General features: G+C 42.3%; 1 protein-coding gene across 2 annotated transcripts; it reads right to left on the reverse strand.

Annotated features, from left to right (window-relative positions):
• Nucleotides 1-3,371: 3,371 nt before the first annotated feature.
• On the reverse strand, nucleotides 3,372-18,460 carry KBTBD2 (kelch repeat and BTB domain containing 2). 2 transcript variants are annotated; one of them, XM_059477652.1, is made up of 5 exons: nucleotides 18,440-18,460; nucleotides 17,788-17,878; nucleotides 9,424-9,952; nucleotides 6,519-6,684; nucleotides 3,372-6,099 (listed from the first exon to the last, which is right to left on the reverse strand). In XM_059477652.1, exons 3-5 carry the CDS (start codon nucleotides 9,591-9,593, stop codon nucleotides 4,564-4,566), a joined length of 1,872 nt encoding a protein of 623 aa, XP_059333635.1. In that variant the 5' UTR covers nucleotides 9,594-9,952; nucleotides 17,788-17,878; nucleotides 18,440-18,460; the 3' UTR covers nucleotides 3,372-4,563. The 2 variants fall into 2 exon arrangements, with proteins under 2 accessions (XP_059333635.1, XP_059333626.1); XM_059477643.1 differs by lacking the exons at nucleotides 17,788-17,878; nucleotides 18,440-18,460 and adding an exon at nucleotides 16,777-16,960.
• Between the last annotated feature and the right edge of the window lie 557 nt (nucleotides 18,461-19,017).

The following is a 19,017-nucleotide window of genomic DNA, read 5'->3' on the forward strand; positions in this document are numbered from 1 at the left end:
CCTCATTCTTTAACAAACATCAGCAGCAGTGTTTGGATTCATAAAAAATAGGGAAATGGATCACTTGTGTCAGTTAAATAGTGACCCTTACTCAGATTACCTTATTCCCTGCAAATTGGCATCATCTGTGCATAACATCTGTACACAGGTGGCTCAGTCTCAGTTGGGGTGGAACTTGGAACTCAAGCTCTCTTGAGTCAAAATTGTTGGATCATACATTGTTCCTCTTGTAATAATACTTCAAAATCAACTGATCAAGTAATGTGGTTTTTTTTCTTCCACCCTTGAATTTATTGACTAATATTGATGAAAGCACAATTACTGTTTGCCTTAATAGTAGCAGAGAATGCCTACAAAATCTTTTTTTTTGCTCTGAATCCAAATCACCAGTACTGTGGCACTGCTTTCTGGATCAGGTGAGCATAATCAAGCATGAATGCTTAGACTGGAGGAAGAACAGTTATTTGAAGGGAAGGGCAGATGTACAGCTGTCATCTTGTCTTTAAAACTATGGGAAATAACATCACTTGCACACTATATGAAATAGATGGAAAATACTGGAGAAGGGAACTTAGTTGCTCTCTCACATCTGAAGAAATGCACACAGAAACACAGTGGGGAATTTAAAAGCCCAGGCATACCAAAAAGTGGCAAAAAATGACACTGAGCTTAACATACTGCGTGATATAACCTGTGGTTTCTGACTTTGCTGCTGTGAAAAATGTGTGTGTCTATATGGATATTGCCATGTGCCAAAGAGCTGGCTGAAGCATATGTCAGCTCTTAAATTTTGGGAATTGTTTAATGTTTTTTTTCTCTTCAGACTCCTCCTCTGAGTTTTAAGGCTCTGTAAGAACTCTGCCTTGTTGAACTGTACTCATGAGAAATGCTGTAGGAGGGAGGTATTTAAAATACTTCTGAAAGTGGAACTAAACAGAACTTTGTGTGGCTAATGTTAAGCATGAAGTGGAAAGAAACTGGTTTTAAGGGTGAGCCTGGTTCAGAGTCTGCCTAAATTATAATTCCTTTTATGTAGGAATTCAGAGCAAAAAAACAGGAAACAACTGGAAGGTAGCTGGAAATGGGAAACAAAGGAGGAAAAAAAAAAACTCTCTTGACTAAGTTCAGTGGTCTGCAGGTCTGTCCACACGTGTCCCTTAGCTGTATGCAGTGTGGCAGGTACTTGTGCATCTTAAAGAGGCACTGAGAAGTGAAATGAGAAAAACAGTAGTGCTTTAAATGCTGAAATAATCTCTAAAATGTTATCAAATTATTTTCCCCCCAAATGTAACTATCTGTCTGAGCCTGGTTTCTGCAAAGCTTGGCACAATTCACTGTCCCAGCTCTGGCTGATCCTTTACAACAAAAATTAAACTTGCAATTACGTATGTGTTTAAACAACTGCAAAAAATGATTGAATGCATTAAAAGTTAGCAGAGGCCAGATCACTTCTTTTATTACTTTAGGTAAGGGAAACTGAAACTATGTAGGACTGGCTTAAATTAGCTTTACCAGGAAAGAGGCAAACTTTGCAAATGCAGCAGAGCTTGAGGACATGAGTTGATTCACTGAAACTTATATGTAAATGTACTTGAAAGCCAAGTACATGTTGAATAGGCTAAGATTAGGCTGAAGCTTTGTAGTGAGACACTAGTTAGACCTCTGTCGAGGCTTTAATCATATTTGCTCCATTTATGACATGAGAACTGCATTTTTTTTCAGCTGTTGTCTTTGTTCCTGCAGAAGTCTTTCTCTAATTCTACCACTAGTGACCACTTCCAGGCAGATGACAATGCTTTGGCTGCACAGTTTCCATCTTCAATTATGCAAGGCAAGAATTTAGACTGGAGAATAGCATTTGCCAGCTGTTTTTCTTTGGGGATGAATACTGGCTCAGAAAGCAGTTGTGTAAGTGAACTACTAGTATGTCTTCAGCAGTCACTAGAGAACTGTTCACCACTTGACTAGTCTTGTCTTTAGGTGCCATATTATTAATAGCAAATACATTTTACATAAGGTACTATATAATCTTGGGCCACATAAGAAACAAAACATACTGGTAATGTACAGGAAAAAATTATAAAAGGTGCAGATGAGCAGGAAGCCATGCAGACTGTCTGCATTTCAAAAGATGTTCCTAAATGGATAAAACCAAGTTCTTCCAGGTTCTTTGAGGCAGTTGTGACTTACAGCCATGGCAATTTAGTATTTCCTATTTAGTATTTCTTATTTTGTACTCAAGTACACTTTTTTTTGTTTGTTTTCCTCCAGTAAGAAACTACACATAATGTTTCAAACTCAAGATAAATGTACTCAGCAACAGAATGAGCCCACTTTGCCCCTTCACTAGCTATAGATCATGTGCAGTTAAAACAACAAAGCCTTGTCCTAAAGCCTAATACAGCCTGATAACAGTAGGGTGAAGTGAGAAGGAGCCACAGAAGTGAGCAGCCCATGCAGGCTGCAGTTACTTGGATACAGCTCATGTTTTTGCCTGAGGTATGTGATTCTCCAAATTGCATTATAAAGGAGTATCTATCCTTCTTTTTATGTATGCTCCCTTGCACAGGCTTGCAACATGAAAGCAATATAAACAGACCTATCAGCAGGAGCTCCTGAGTCACCTCACACCTCTTATCTAAAATATGTAGGTGTTAAAAAAAAAGTTTATGTAATGGTAAATGCAAACATGTTATGTCACCTTCATACAAAAAATAAAAATTGGTAGCTTGCCATTGTTACTGTGAGTCTCATAAATCCTCATATGGCACAAAATGCCAAAGCATCTGGAAGAGTTTTAGATAAGGCAGCTTTCTTATTTAAAGCCCCTTTTCTAGTCAAAACTTTTAATAATTGTACAAGACAAAACTTTGTAAGGCCCCTTGAGACCTAGCCCAAACAATACAAAGGTGTTGTCTTTATTGAAGGCTGCAGTTGTATCTACTGCAATAGAATACAATTAAGGAAAAGCCAGTGACAGTCTGGTCAATGGAGTAAATAAATTTGCTTTTGATTACTCGAGACTGAAAATAGGTCTGCTATGTTCTGAACTTACAGAAGATGTTCCTCCTTAATGCCTGCTGTTCTTCGCTTTCCGTAGGGCAGAATTTGTACGATAACCAGAGAAGTGCTCATTTACAAAAATGATAGCAGGGGATTCTAGTCCTGCGTAATCCTCAATTTCACTTCAATACCTAATTTCCAGCTTCTGCTGAGTAGTAGTGAGCAGAATCAACTTACCGTACTCATCTCCAGGCTTTTTGCAGCTTAACTATTTCTAGCTGCCTTCAATAAGCAACTTGCTACAAGTGTGCATGTGGTGGGAGGGTGGCACAACTCTATTTATTTCAGCCAAAAAGCACACTCAGGCATTTAGATTCAGTCTTTTTTAATAAATTAATGTCATTCAAAATACAGTGCCAGAACATGATGCAGCTGAACATGCTAGTAAGGTTTGTCATGAAGCACCTGTGTTCATGTTAGGTTGGCGGCACCCCGCTACTGCTAGTGGTTCCTGGGATTAATGCCAGAGCAGCACTAGGCATCTGCTCTCCTGCACACACAGCACAGGATATTCCTGAAGTTTGCTTCCCCCCCCAAAGTAAAAAACCTGACAGCTAAGGGATATCTATACACAATCACACTACAGTAATGCTTGTTATTAAATTAACAGAAAATAAAGACCAGGTTAATCCACACTAAAACTTCGTTTTACAATGGAAAAATACATCAGCAGCAGGAAGTAATATACATGAGCCAATGTTACTGTAATACAGAATGTGGAGGCATTTACTGATTAAAGCCCCACATAGACCCGCACTATGAGGGCTGGCAATTCCTATCGCAAGCCCAGCAACTTTAAGTCCACACCTGGTAATCTACCAGCTGCTTGGAAGACCTGTATTCTAAATAGACAGGTATAAGTTAGTGAAAATAGAATACATGCACCTCATCATACAGCTTGACTGAACCTGCAGTCATTTTGCCCAGCATGTTACCATACAATGGAAGATCTACCCTTCCTACCACAGGTGTAGATCCATGGGATTTGTTTCTTTTTCTTTTAATGGCATTACAATACCAACATAGATATTAGTATTTAGTAAGTGCGGCACAGTCCTTTAATTAGGCCACACTGACAATTATATAACTAGCACTTAAGCAGAATATCCAGAAGTAGTTAAAATGTAACTGGAAGATACTTTCAAAAGAGTTGTGACATCATCCTAGAAACAATAACTACTTTTTTTCTTAAGCTAATTTTCCTGAATGGAGACTTTATAGAACTAGAATTAATTATTTAGACAAGTCAGATGCTCAAGCTCATGATATACATATATTTTTCTCAATTATCTGATAATAGTATTTGAGATTATGGAAGCATATCTGCTCTTTTCACTAATTCATACTGAATGGCGGCAAGTGTTAGGTAGGGCATAAAAATACAACTCATGAAAGACAGCTCTGAGATTTCTGTCCCCAGACCTGTTCTTTCACAGCCATTTATTTCTTTTATTATTTTATAACTGAGCACAGACTCAGTTGTGCAGTCTAATTTGGGAGCTATACAGGTGGTAAAGTAACCATCTCCCCATCCAGCTCGAATTCATCAGCTCCATCTGGCGAAAAGAGATACGTTGGAGGTTTCCACGGGGACTCTTCAAGGCAGGATGGATACAGCTTTCCTACAGTGCACCGGAAGTCTTTGCCCAGGTCCCACAGCACGCGCTCCGATATGTGCTGCCTCAGGAACCAGCGGTCGAGTTCCAGGTCATACTGGTAGGTGGCATACTTGGCTCTCTCGTTCATGTGGGTCTCCCGTATAAAGACACATAAGGAATTGGAGATGACGACGGCCCTGACGCACGGGTCGGAATAGCGCTTGGCAGGGATGTTGGCTGCCATCCTCCATTCGTTTTTATTCACGTCGTAGATCTCCACCGTTACAGAAGACCCATCCACAGTACTGCTGGGCAGCCTTATCCCAGAATTGCTGGCAATATGCAGCCCTCCGATATAGAATATCTTATCGCCAAAAGCAGCGGCTGAGGCAAAACATCTGCTCGTCTGCCGCATGGCCATCTCCACCCAGGCATCCGAGCGGGGGAAGTAGCAGTACATCAAGTTGTGCGCCATGACGTAGATGCAGTTGTGCACCGCCACGGCCGTGCTCCACTGCCACGCGCAGGGCAGGGGGCTCACCATGGTCCACTCGTCCTTCTCAGTGTCGTACCTCTCCACAGTCCTCCTGTTGAGCTCCCCGCCGACGCTGTCGCCCCCGATCGCGTAGATGTATCCCTCGCAGCACACCAGCGACGGCTTGATGCGCACAAAGAGCATCGGCGTCTTGGGGAACCAAGTGTTCTGCTGCGCGTCGAACCAGTAAAAGCAATTCACAGTCCTGAAGGCAGCCTGCAGTTTGCTGCTTTTACTGTGATTGGTTTTTGTGTTCTTCAGAGGAACTTGCCCACCTGCTATATAGATGTCATTATCGGGAGTTACCAGCGTCCCAACCTTATGCAGGTCGGCGGGAGGGTTGCAGAGTTTGTAAACTTTCTCTGCCTGTGGGCTGTAACAGACAGAAGAGTAAAGACTACCAGGGTTTTCAGCAGCAGCTTCGATGAATATCATCATCTCCTCTTTTGTCATGCCAAGTCTGGGCTTGAAAAATTTGGGCATCGATTTGTACAGTCCTTGCACCACCACTGATTTATCATTAGGTGGCAAGCCTTGAAACCAGGCTCTCTGTGTTACTTCTGAAAGTGCATCGATCCGGATTTGGCTAAGAACAGAGGACAAATACTGCGAGCGGGATTCCGTGTTGTACTCCAGCCATAACATAGCAGCCTCACGCACTGTCTCCTCCTTTTCCACATTTAAATTGTCACTGCTTAAAATATCTATCAGTAGATCATGTGACAGTTGCATGAAAGCCTCCTGGTGGTACACAGCTGTGAACTTGTGCTCCACCATTCTTTTAGCACTCTGTTTTAACTCCTCACAGCTGAAGAGATCAGCAAAGCTTAACAGACGCACACAATTTTCTGCGTTAATTTTTTTGATTAAGTATTCTCTACATCGTTGTAACACATCATCTACCTGTAATGCAAAGAAACACACAAACTATTACACACACAGTCTATGCTTTCATGTAGCATCAGCACATAAAGTACCTGTGTCTGTTGAACAACACAGTTCAGGCATGGAATAATATACATACACAAAAATACAGCAGTGACTCACTCAGCTGCTTCATACAGAGCGAGTACACAACGTGATTATGTCTGCTGGCAAAACTAATTTTCTAAATGTTAGAAGTACACTGATTTAATTCCAGCCTTCCAAAGGGACTGTCATGCAAGGAGGGATGGCTACATGAAGCAAATTTGGCAAGCAACTGTCTATACAGAGCGAATGGAGCAAAAGTGTTTTGAAATGACTGAAGAGGAAAGATCTTTTAACAAGATAAAGTGGTTCAGAGCTTAGGAGCTGTTATTTCCTCCTGTAAACATTCCTACCTGTAAGAAGCAGGCAGTTTCATAGAGCTGCTCTACTGTGCTGTCGCTTATTGCCAGGTTACCCGTGTACGCGTAAGTGATGATGATCTGCAGAGTGGCTGCATCCACATTCCTCAGGTGTACGTGTGTCTGTTTGCTCTCACTCAGCCCGCTCATGAACATTGCTCTGAGGAGAAACACACATATTAAGACAAGGATCAGCAGTGAGTAATCTTAAACAGTCACCTGTAAGCCTCTGGTGATTACACTCCTAAAGGTGAACAGTCCTTTTGCAGGCCTGTTACCAGGTGTTTAGAATTTACCTTAGGCTGACATCTGCTATTTACAATATAACATTTGGACAGCACATCAAAAGAGTAACATCAGTGTCTTCTGCAGAAATACTTTATACTAATGCAAACCCTTCTGTGTTAATCAGCAGATAGCGCTAATGATTTTGGAGTTTTAATGACACAATTTAAATATTTTCTATGATAGGTGATAAGAGGGAAGAAATATCCTCCAGAAAACACTGTTGAAACATACACAGTTAGATTTTAGATTCTAAACCAAAAGAAGCAGATTTATGTAATGGACTGAGCTAAGTCATATCAAAAAGGATGCTCCTCTGGGAAGAGAAGAAATGGAGCAAGGACTAGCACTTTATGAATTATTTCTTATATACCATTCATCACAACATGCAGTAAACTTCAAATTTGCAGGCAACAATCAATAACAGAAAAACCTATCAGATATAATCTGGGAAAAAAGAGCGAGTATTTCCATTACATCTTCCTGAAGAAGACTAGAAAGGCAATTAAAAACATTATTATTGTTTCCTTAATGTTTCACACACCTCTTGCCCATCCTGGTATTTTCATTGTAACACAGTTAAGAACTAACTGCAATCTGGTATTATAAGCCATGTACTTGTCAATTTTCTTAAAACATGGGACATTGGTTTCAAGAGCTTTATATTGATTCAGGTTTGGTATTTATGGTTGTGCTAAAAATTCAGTTCAAGGCTCTTTATATTTATTTGGGCTTTTCTTTTTAGGAAACCAGGCATGAGAGAAGTTAGAAGGGACAGTGAGTGCACCTTTTAGTCCTGCTTCTGGCTGCAGAGATGTAAGGGACATAGAGATACACTCCCTAAGCAAAGTATCCCATCCCCTTTTCTCTGTCTTCTTCTAAGCTCCTTAACTCAAGGAAACTTGCATTTTAGGAGGGATCACTGACTGAGTATCAACTTGCTGTGCAGCTGTTTAAAGATAAACAAGAAAGTACAAGAGGGTACAGAGACTCCTCAGAAAGGAAGAGGGAGCTGTTGGAGGCTGGCTCTTGCTCACACACCGCTGAGCAGCCTGTGCTGGAGCAGGGCTGCACATCATTCAGACACAAAGATGGAAGGGAAGGTAAGCTGACTGCAATCACACACAATGGCTGGATCACACAGAAAGATGCTTTGCTTTTCTTCCCCCTCCTTCAAGGCTATCAATTTTTCATAATAAAGCTAAATTTAGGAAGCTGAACATCTTTTTGTAAACCAAAGTAGAGAAGAAAAACAGAACATGACAAAACCACAAGTTTGATACTTCTTTTAACCAGTGCCAAAACCTCATTCCATAAATAATAAACAAACACATATGAATAAGAGATTTGACTGCACATTCTGATGCAGCACACTGGGTGGACTCATGACAGCTTTCCAACCTTATGATTAGCCACCCACATTAAATTTGGCTACATTTTCAGTGGGTGTTATTTTACAAATTGTTTGAACTATGTCATCTGCACAGGGCCAATGGTAATAATTATTATCTAGTGATCACACAATACTTGTTGCTAAAAGTTGAACCAGATTCATCTGAGATGAAAAAATAAACAGAAAAGCCAGCAGGGACAAATTTTCTGTAAAAGTAATAAATTAATCCTTCCACAGTTTTCTACAAGAAAGGAGACAAAGTACAGAAAACATCTCTGATGTGTTCTGTACAGTGAGCCAGTCTCAGGAAAAGCAAATTTGTAAACTTTCCAGGGATTGAACAGGAAAGAAAAGTTATAATCCCTTTACAATGCATCAGGAAGGTAGAACATGTGTGGATGTCAGACTAGTTTCAAGCTTCAAAATTCCTTCCAGACAGATTAATGATATTATGTTGCCAACAAAAATGATTAATCACTGCAGAAAACTGTTGGTGCCTCATCATCCAGGTCTTACTATGAAGGCATTTGCACAAAGTGGTACCACTCAACATATCTTATTAATAAAAATGTTTTAAAAGACCAAAACCAGGACATTTGGAATACAAGAGCTACTGAACTAAGAATTTCAACAGTATCTTGGGGGGACCATGATAAAAAAAAAGAAACCCAAACCACACAGAAAAACTTCACTTGCATTGGCACAACACTCAAGCACAAGGGAAGAGTTTCCAGCTTTGCTGAGCAGGGAAAACCAGATGATTCAGAAAAGAAAGCCATGAACTTGCACAGCAGTCCCTACTTTTAGCAGATGCTTCTACTAACAAACTGCAGTTAAACATGACAATGGGATTCCTGCGGCCAAATCTCAGTAATTCCTTGTTATCCTACCTTGGGAAATAAAAACAGATTAAGTATTTTAAAGATTCAGTGTGAAGAATAAGAAATTCACTAATTTTTCAGACCCATTTAACTCCCTAAAGAAAATGAGCCATCACAAGTGTGATTTTTTTTCCCCCCACACTCATTGTAGGAACTACAATAAATATCTAGAATTAGTCCCAGGAAGCCAGAAATTTTATTTTATTCTGTGTTGGAAAGTAAGGATATGTAGGTTTTGTACTTAAGTTACCGATCTTTAAGTCTCTGCAAAATGTTGTCAATCAATTACCATTACACTTAAAATCAGGTAGCACAGATTTTATAGCATTTGAATACTCACCTGAAATATGAGCTGCACGTTGCAAGAACCATCTTATGGCAGGGAAATTCAGTGCCCTCAACAATCAACACTATGTCAGTTAGCAACTGCTGTTCATAAAAGAATTTCAACTGCTCCAGCAAGGATACAGCATACTCTGTATTTATCTGCCTCTCGTCCTGGGTAGACATGACTGTATTCCATTAATATTTCCAGGACCAGAGAGAAAAGTCAAGATTTCTTCACCAAAGAAAGGTCAGCTGAGTGGTTTCTGAAGTAGCCAGGAATGAAATGGCAGGAGGTCTGTAGCCTTCAGAAGTGATACTGATAAAAGGGCAGTGTTATCTTGAACTGCTGAATCAATGTTTCAGACTTTGACCTCCTATTAGGTCATCATGCTGTGACTTGATGTCCCAATCTCTTCAGAGGCTTTCAGGAGTGTCTGCAGAGCTCCTGTTGAGATCTAGGGCGCAGCAACTGACTGAACAAAAGTGAAGTCTGAGGTAGATTTTGTGGTAACATCTCGTGATCAGTGGCTGCACTTGACTGACTGAAAGCAGGAAAATAAAATTAATTCACACATTAGCACATTTTGGAAAACCTTTCATAGTTACCTCTTAGAAGTAATTATCTAATAAACACTTCTAAATTAATACTTCATTACTTGCAATAAAACCCTTCTAAGAAAAAAAAAATTAAGCAACAAAGGTATCTAACAGAAATGAAAAGCAGAGGAGTTTGTACATTAATTCTCATATGACCTAAACTCACAAACTAAAATTCTTTATTTTGTCAACACAGTCCCTAAAGCTGGAGAGTTAAAACAAGTTTCAGTAAGACTTCATTCCTCTTCAAAGAACTACCCAGATTTCCCACTGAGTCCACCTGTGAATTTCATTCAACCACTGATAAGATAGCCACTTTCCCCCCCATTTCTACATTAAACAGCAGGTTTTTCTGCTTCTTTGTTTTTGTCTACTAAAAGCTTATCAATACCAGGCCACTAAAAAGATAAATGCAGTAATTTTAACATTCCATCACTTTCCAACTAAGCTCTCATCATCATGATCAGCCTGTTTATTTCACCCTTGGCATTCTAGTAGAGATGAAGCAGAACTAGCACTAAGGATTAAAAAAAAAAACCCAAACAAACAAAACAAAAAACCCTAAAAGTCTATATTTCCAATGCATATTAAATTTATCTGCTGCATGCAGAAGGGCTTCACCTATTAATTTTTCACATTCCCTTGTTTTTCCTTCTGAGTAATTTCCATACAGCCAGGTAAGCTTCACTGCTGCAGACAGGAGCAAAGAAAAACAAGGAAACAGGAGCAAAGGGATGCTGGAATAGCAAGGCTCAAAACACCTACAGTGGCTGCCAAGGTCTATTATCTTGTTTGGACATTTCTCCTCTTAAAAATAGGGTCAGGTTTTATTTCATCTTCCACTTGAACACAAAAACCTAATTAAGAATAGGATAGTTGTGACAGTAAAATTACCATCATAATGGGCACCAGAGTACCACAGCTATCAAATGCTTCCAGATTTATTTAATCTTGCTATGTTCTTCTGCATTCCAGAACTGAGGAACAGCCAGGACATGTTTGTCTTGTGTCTAAGATATCACTATCACTACAGTTCATGATGAACAGAGAAACAACTTGGGTGAAATGACATTCCTTAAATTCCACACAAAAACATAAGATGTAGTGTAAGACCAAGACAGTTGAAATACCTGCAAGCCACACCAAAGATCTACTGTTTCAACACATCCCTGCCTGTAATACAATTCAGAAACAGCTGTCTTTCAACATTCACTCACTTGAAACAGATATACTTAATTAATGCCACTTTAATTACTACTAATTTAGTGTGCCCCATCTTTTTCTTTTTCAGTGATAAATATACACAAACAGAAATCTCAAACTCCTAGTGTTCCCTGGTTGTTTAACTGGAAAACAGCTCAACTGGTCAAACCCAATGCTCACTGTTGAGGTGAAGGCAGTTAATTGAGGAAAACAGAAAAGGCTTTGATACCTGGGGGAAGGAGTAGATACTACAGTGTGCTACAATAACAGATACTAGCACAAGTCTTGACTGGAGACCTTCACCTTCCAGGTAACCTCTGAAGTCACTAAACCATAAATGCATGGAGGATATAGAGATACTGCTCCATCTAAAGCATGACCTTCTGCCTCAGATCACAGCTCCTTTCCACCAAGACAGTGTGCATCTCATCTCTGCACTACTGCCCACCCTGCTGCTACTCTGGGAACAGCTCACCATGCAACCCAATCCACTGACAGACTTTGCACTGAACTTTAAACAGCTACAGACACAGACTCCCTACGTGTGCTAGGCCCACAGCAATAAATAGCTTGTGGCTCTGCTGGTATCCCAAGTCTCCCTACAGCATTGTTTGTCCTGGCTTAGGAGTAAAGTTTCAAGAACAATACAAGCTGGTGGATTAAGCTCTGTATGGACAGAGCATCAGTAACACAAAGCTTTAGCAAAAGAACTCATTGATACCATAACTTCCTTTTCTGATGTAATGGTAAAGAATAGAAATATTTTTTCAGAAACAGGAAAAAAAAGAAAACCAATATGCACTGGTTCAGTCATTAGGTACCAGAACAAGTCAAGGATGCCATGGAGGAATTGATATACACCTGCTCGTAAGATTAAAGACATTTTTGGCAGAAAGCTGCTGACAGTCAATAACTGAAAAAGCAGACCTGTTCAGCAGAAGACATGTTGAAACTGTGAAATTAATTACTATAAATAACTGGAACATTTGAGTACGACCCTCAGTAGCAGAAAAGATTGAGGAGATGACAGGAATCCTGTTGCAGAACATTTATGTGATGTGGATCACCTTTGAACCATACACTCACAAAGCTGGAGCCTTTGGTTTACAGAAAACCATCTGTTGTGTACTCCAGGGAAGTGCACATGGTAGGAACATGCTACATACACGATTCCTGTTTTCCACATCCACACTGCCAACAATAACCATTTGCTAAAGAACAAAGTTTTGTATTTGTCACAGAGTCAGGACTCGCATCCCATTCCCTTGTAATGGAAACAAATACATCAAGGATCTCTGAATTACTGGTCCAAAATTGCCATAATTTACATTGTCATTTGCCCAAGAGAATTGAATCTGTTCAAAACATTAGGATAATGGTAGTAACATCATTTAGTGCCTGGAAAATCATCCAAGATTACCTCTCACACCTCTTTGGAGAGTTCAAGACTATTTTAAAGGAGATACTCTCCTCACTTTGAGGCTGAAAAACTGAGGCATCGAAATAAAAAGCAGCTTGTCCAAAGCCATGGACTTCCAAAGGAGGAAAGCAAGAGCCTTAGCCAGTCCCAATCCAACATCTCTCTCATTGCTCTGTGCCTGGCTGGCTCACAGTCATTGGATTGGAGATAAATGAAAAACTGTGGACTTGAGGAAATGTCTACAGATGCACTACTGTCTGCTGGTGTCCCAATAACTATGCAGCAGTGGACATTTCTCATTTCTGGATTAAAAGATCTATGGCTAAAGTTAGCTTTATATCCTGAACTGAAATTCTGACAGAATAAAAATAATCCCTGAATGCAAGTTCTAGGAATGAGACTTTCCTCTTCAGAAATGTCACTGGAGTGTCCATTTTGTTCTGGGTTGTTTCTTGGAAGGCAGCTATCCCAAACAGGACTGGCAGGATGGCTGGAAGGCCACAGGGTGCTACACTGCAAATGAAACCATGTAATCACCAGGTGATATAAAGTACCTCCCTATCAAGCTGCAGAGCAACATTAAGTAACACCTTGATAAGAGGGTTTGTTTTTAAGTAATTATTCCTTTTTGCTTAAGTAATTTTAATGAGGTGGCTTGTTAACACTTGTTCATGTACTTCAAATCTGAATGAGACCATTCAGAAAATAAGTCATCAAATGTTAATGAGTTATGGGATAGGCTATTAATTGCCTTCCTTGAATCTGTTTATTTTCTGAGGTCAGGCAAAGATTGATTGATACATGCTGCACTACAAACAGGTATATTGACTATTTCCAGTTTGGTAGGGAAACATATAAGATACACAGACATAATATTCTTCAAATGGACTTATTAAAAAAATTAATTTATTTTCTACCCAAATTAGAAGCAGGGAAAAAGATATATAGGCATCTTTTGTTTGGGGTTTTTTAAGCGATTCTGATTCCTTTTGAAAATCCCATTAATTAGTCTGTCAGATTGGATGCCTAACTTTCCATAAAATGATGGGAAACATGTAAAAGATCTATGAAAGTGTTACAGGTTCCCATCTGCATCTTCAGCCATCAAATACTTCTTAAATTCTAACTTTACTAACGCAAATTCACACTTTAAAAACACACTTCAATTTCCATATGTCTGGAAGAAAATTTAAAAAAAAAAAAAACAACACAAAAAAACCTCAACAACTCTAACCTATCTCCCTGGACATTCAACTTATTTAATCTAGTTTTAACTAATTAAAAAAAAAAACAACCAAACAAAAAACAAACTTTAAAAACTACCTTTGTGCATTTTTAATCAAAATCCTATTTCCATCCAAGGGCAGCCTCATACAAATCACAAGTAAAAACACATCTAAAGAAGTGAGTCATTCACTATTTTTAACATAATAAAAGGTCAGAATTTAGACCTGAACAACCCTAAGCCAAACTACACAAGCCCTGGTGTGTGCAGATAGCAATCCTCCCAGCTAGCAACACAGTGCCCAGCCCAGGCACTTCAACACTTAGTTACTATGAGGGATATTCTGAGTTAGAAACCAGCCAGCTTCAAACTTAACATACCAGCTAATAGCAAGGGGGAATGTGAGTACTCAAACTGATTAGAATCAATTATGTAAATCCACACACCTAGCCAACAGATCTCAAAGATAGGAAAGAAAGAAGAAAAAAGGAGTTGGAAGCTCTAGATTCTTGAGTAATGTATCAAATTTGCATCCTTGGCACTGAGAAAGAAATAGGTAATTGATGAAGCAGTTGCAGACTTGGAAGTTTTCCTCTCTTCTAAAGCCATCAAAGGTGTCTTTGATAGCACAGTAGTCCAGAAAACTGAGGACATCAAGGAGATTCTAATAAGGCAACAATGTGAAATTTCACTAAAAACAAGGAAAGGTTTAATCCTACAATGTTGTCTTGAAAATGACTATTCACTTGGAAACTACTACTATTTTCCATACATACTATGCTTGGGAGGCAAGTTTTCTGAAGCTGCACAGAAACTAAAGAGTGGAAGTGTCACACTCCATGTTAACAACATGCTTGGTCACAATGCACTCCTGTTTTTCTGCTCCTAAAGGAAGTTATGCACTAAAGGAAATACCTGCTCAGAAAGAAAATTAGCATTTATGACATGATAAACCAACAGCTTAAATTGACAACTGGACTTCTATGCTGAGCACAGGTAGTTTCCATCCCCAAGGGTGTTCCTGTTTCGTGGAAGACTTGACCTGTTTTCGAAAATTAACCTTTGAAGAAAAGTGGGCCATGGATGTCTCCAGTAAGATCCAGCCATGTATCCTACATAAACAAATTTTTTTTTCTCTGAACTATAGTACATTAATGAAACTAGTCTGTTTTATGTAACAACTTAAATTCCAGTTAAAAGTACATGTCATTTTCTTGAATATTCACTATATGTCACTTAACTATAAATTCAAGCATTTCTACATTAAGAAATTTATTAGTCATTAATGTAGCTTAATTAATTGTAAGTTAGCTCTGGAAAGGTTAAGTATTATAATGGATATCATACTCATGCATATAAAATTTATTCTCAAAGCACAACAGTCAGTAAACTAAGAGAGGGAAATTTTAGGGCTTGCACCAATTCTGGTCTGTTTCATAATCACATGACCAAAACAAAAAAGCCTGCTTCAGCAAAGAAAAAAACAACAACAACCATCTGTCTAAAATGCAGTCAAAAATATTAAATAAGCAGCAACATCTTTTCTTCCTCTTTGGACTGTTCCTGAAAGATGCTGCTTATACATCTTTGCGTACAAAGGGCCCCCTCTACTCGACACACAAAAACAATTTGGAAAAAGGACACCTATACTCAAATCGTGAGAATACTTGATGTATACACTTACTATTTAATGTAATTAAATACTAAATACTAAAAATTACCTATTCCTCCCGATAGATTTCTGAGAAAGAGAAATATACTCAGTGTGCATCAATCTCTGAAATCCATCATCTGAACAAAATTCATGTAGCTACAGCCCTAGGTGAGCTCATAACAGCACACAGCCTTTCAGCCCCATTATGATCACAAAGTAGATGTACACGATGTAGAAAAGCCAAGCTGGGGCTTTGCAATAAAACCTCTAAAAATGCACATGCTAAGTACAGCACAAATCCATTTCTAAATCATAATTAAAGTTATTTCAAAAGCAGCAGGTAGGTATCCCGTTTCACAGCAGAAATAATGGTAAACGCCGGGAAAACGTGACTAACGTCAAAGCGATACTATGTGTTTATTTAGTCCGGAAAAGCTTACTAAGAATTGTGACTCTTTACTAAGAATTATGTGACCTTTTAAAGCTACATCCGAGCACGGCAGCCACCCCGGTCACTGCAGGTACCCACGGCATACACATGCCCAATGACATGGATCAGTAGGGAACGCAGGGGCAGCTACAAGGACCGGCACTGCCACTCCACCGCTGTTCTCCCCCGAGACTTCACAGTGCGTGTCCCGGCGAGCGCTGCCAACACAAGCACCCGGGTCTGAGCCATCCCCACCCGCTCAGCGAAAGGGGAGCCCCGCACGCCCCGACCCCCATCACAGCCCCTCCTGCCTGCGGGACGCGCCGATGCCGGACTAGGGGCAATGAAACACATCCCTCCCCTCTCCCCGATGCTCAGGTGCGCCGTCCCGTCCTCCACAGCCCTCATCCCGTTCCTGCTTCCCCCAGAAGGAAGCGGGCACCTTCCCGCTCCTCCAGCACCGCCGCACTCCGGGCTTAGGAACGATCCCCACGGCCTCTCCTCCTCTCGGGGCTCCCGGGAGCCGGCCCTGCCCGAGGGCGCGGACACGGCCCCCGCTGCCACCTCCGGCGGTGCCCGGCGGGCCCGGGGCCGCGGCCGCCGGGCGGGAGCGGCCGCGGTGGGAGGGGGCGGGCGGGAGCCGCGCCCGCCCGGGCGGGGGGAGCGGCTGCCGCAGAGCCCCCACGGGCGCCCCCGGGACCGAGGCCTCCTCGGGGCGGCCGCTCCCCCCGCGGGGACGGGAAAGGGCCCGGCGGCCGCGGCGCGGCGGGACGCGAGCGCGGGAGCGCCGCCGCCAGCGCCATCCTTGCCCCCCCCACCCCTCCGCTCCGGACAAACCTCCGACAGCCGCTTCCTCTCGTGCCTGGCCGTCCCGACCGCGGGCGGCCGCGGGAAGCGGTGGGGGAGGAAGAGGATGCGGCGGCGGATCCGGTCTCTCTCCCAGGCTGCGGAGGCGGCGGCGGCCCCTGGGCGCGCAGGCGCTGCTGTTGCCGCCGCCCCCCCCCCACCTCTTCCTCCCCCTCCTCCTCCTCACCCGCCCGCCGTTACGGAGCGCCCCGCCCGCCCCGTCTGCGCATGCGGGGCGCGAGGCGCGGCGGCGCGGGGGGCGGCCGGGCCCGCCCCCGGTTTCCTGTCCCTGCTCCCGGCCGCGAGCGCCCCCTGCCCGCGCGGCCCCGCAGCGGCGCCTCCCGCGGCTGGAGCGGAGCCCCCGCGCCCTCTGCCGGGGGGAGCGGCCCCTGAGCCACCGAATCCTGCGGCTCGGGAAAAGCCTCCGGGATGGCCGGCTGCGACCGGACACCGCTCTGCCAACCCGAGCCTGGCACCGAGCGACACATCCAGTCTTCCCTTACACACCTCCCGGGACGGGGCGGTGACTCCACCACCTCCCCGGGCGACCCATTCCAATGTCTAATCAATCCTTCTGGGAAGAAATTCCCCCTGATGTCCAACCTAAACCTCCCCTGGCAAAACTTGGTGCCGTTTCCTCTCATTCTGTCGCTGGTACCTGTAGAACCATAAAGTCCGCCCTGAGCCTCCTTTTCTCCTTCTCTAACAACATCAACTCCTCACGGGACTTGCGCTCCAGACTTGCTGCAACCTGGAGGCCTGTGGGCTCAAGGGCTAACACCCGGCTGGGTCCTCTCCCCCTGGGACCTCCCTTTGGTCCTTCAGCCATCCTGGAATCCTGCAATGTCCCTTGGCCAAGTGTGGGTTTGCTGCCCTAAAAGCAAAGTTCACCTGTGGGAGAATTTGTGGGGACTGGAGCTTACTCTGGGATGGAAGGAATTGACAGGGGCACAGGAGGCTGAAGGGAGGTACGAGAGAAAGGAAAATCCTGAGAACACATACCTTTTTAAAAGCCATCCAGTGTTACTTATTTTCTTTATTTCTCTTTGGGTCCATCCACCAATAGAAAGGCTGGGAAGTGCACTTCAAAGAGCTGAAAGTATGATGGATGCAGAGCAGAGGTGGGGATTTAAAACATACCAGAGAAGTCAGAGAGTCATAGACTTTTAAGGGTTAGAAGGGACCTTAAAGACCATTGAGTTCCACTCCACTGCCACAGGCGTGGACTCCTCCCGCTAGGTCAGGTTGCTCAAAGCCCCATCTGACCTGGCCTTGAGCACTTCCAGGCAGAGGGCATTCAACAATGTCCTTGGGCAGCCTGCTCCAGTGCCTCACCACCCTCACAACGGAGAATTTCTTACTAACATCTAGCCTAAATTCCCCATCTCACTTTGTACCCATTGCTCATTGTCCTGTCACTACCAGTCATACAAAGTGCAAGAGCCGCTGTCAGTGGAAAGGACAAGCTTTGGCTAGGAAGGTCTGCAAGGAATGGATCAGTAACCTTTCTCAAACATTTTATGGTTTGTGTTATGGTACAAAGGAGTTGGTTAATCTGAATGTTATAGAAGGAAAAAACATCCATTTTGAGAACTTCCCAACACAGGAATACAAACAATCTCTAAGCAACCATACCCCCTTGTTTACCACTCACCAGCCTGCATAGCACATACACTGTGCTTTCCTCTCCTTCCACCTGCCCCTGTACCTGCAGCCTCTCATTTGGAGATGTGCAATTCCCAAGCAGCAACTCAGAGTCTCGCCTCCTGTAAAAAGGCAGGGTAGAGTCAAAGTGCAGCTTCACATTTCATAAATTCCCATGACACGTGGTGGAGTACACTGTATGGGAAGAAGTGCTTCTTTTGTTCATATGGAAATAACATTACATTTGTCAGCCCCTTCAGCCATGTTAGGATAGAAGAGCATTGCTCCCTTTACTCAGTACTGAACAACAGGTAAACCCTGAAAGTAAATGTAAACTTGGCCTTGTGTCTTCTGAGGGTTTTTTTGTCTGGAAGAAGTGTTTTTAACTGCAGTTTGAATCAAAAGATTGGTAATGTTTCCTTTTCTTTTTTAATTTACTAAAAAAAAAAAAAGTAATTTCCAACATTATAAAAGGGAAATACCAGATTTACTTAGAGATACAGCCTAAACATCTGCAAGATGAAACTGCTAGCTTTCTGTACAACAGCTGAAGGCTTTTACAACTATTCCTATCCCTGTGTTTTGATT

The sequence above is a fragment of the Ammospiza nelsoni genome, chromosome 1, assembly GCF_027579445.1.
Source record: "Ammospiza nelsoni isolate bAmmNel1 chromosome 1, bAmmNel1.pri, whole genome shotgun sequence".
Lineage (NCBI taxonomy): Eukaryota > Metazoa > Chordata > Aves > Passeriformes > Passerellidae > Ammospiza > Ammospiza nelsoni.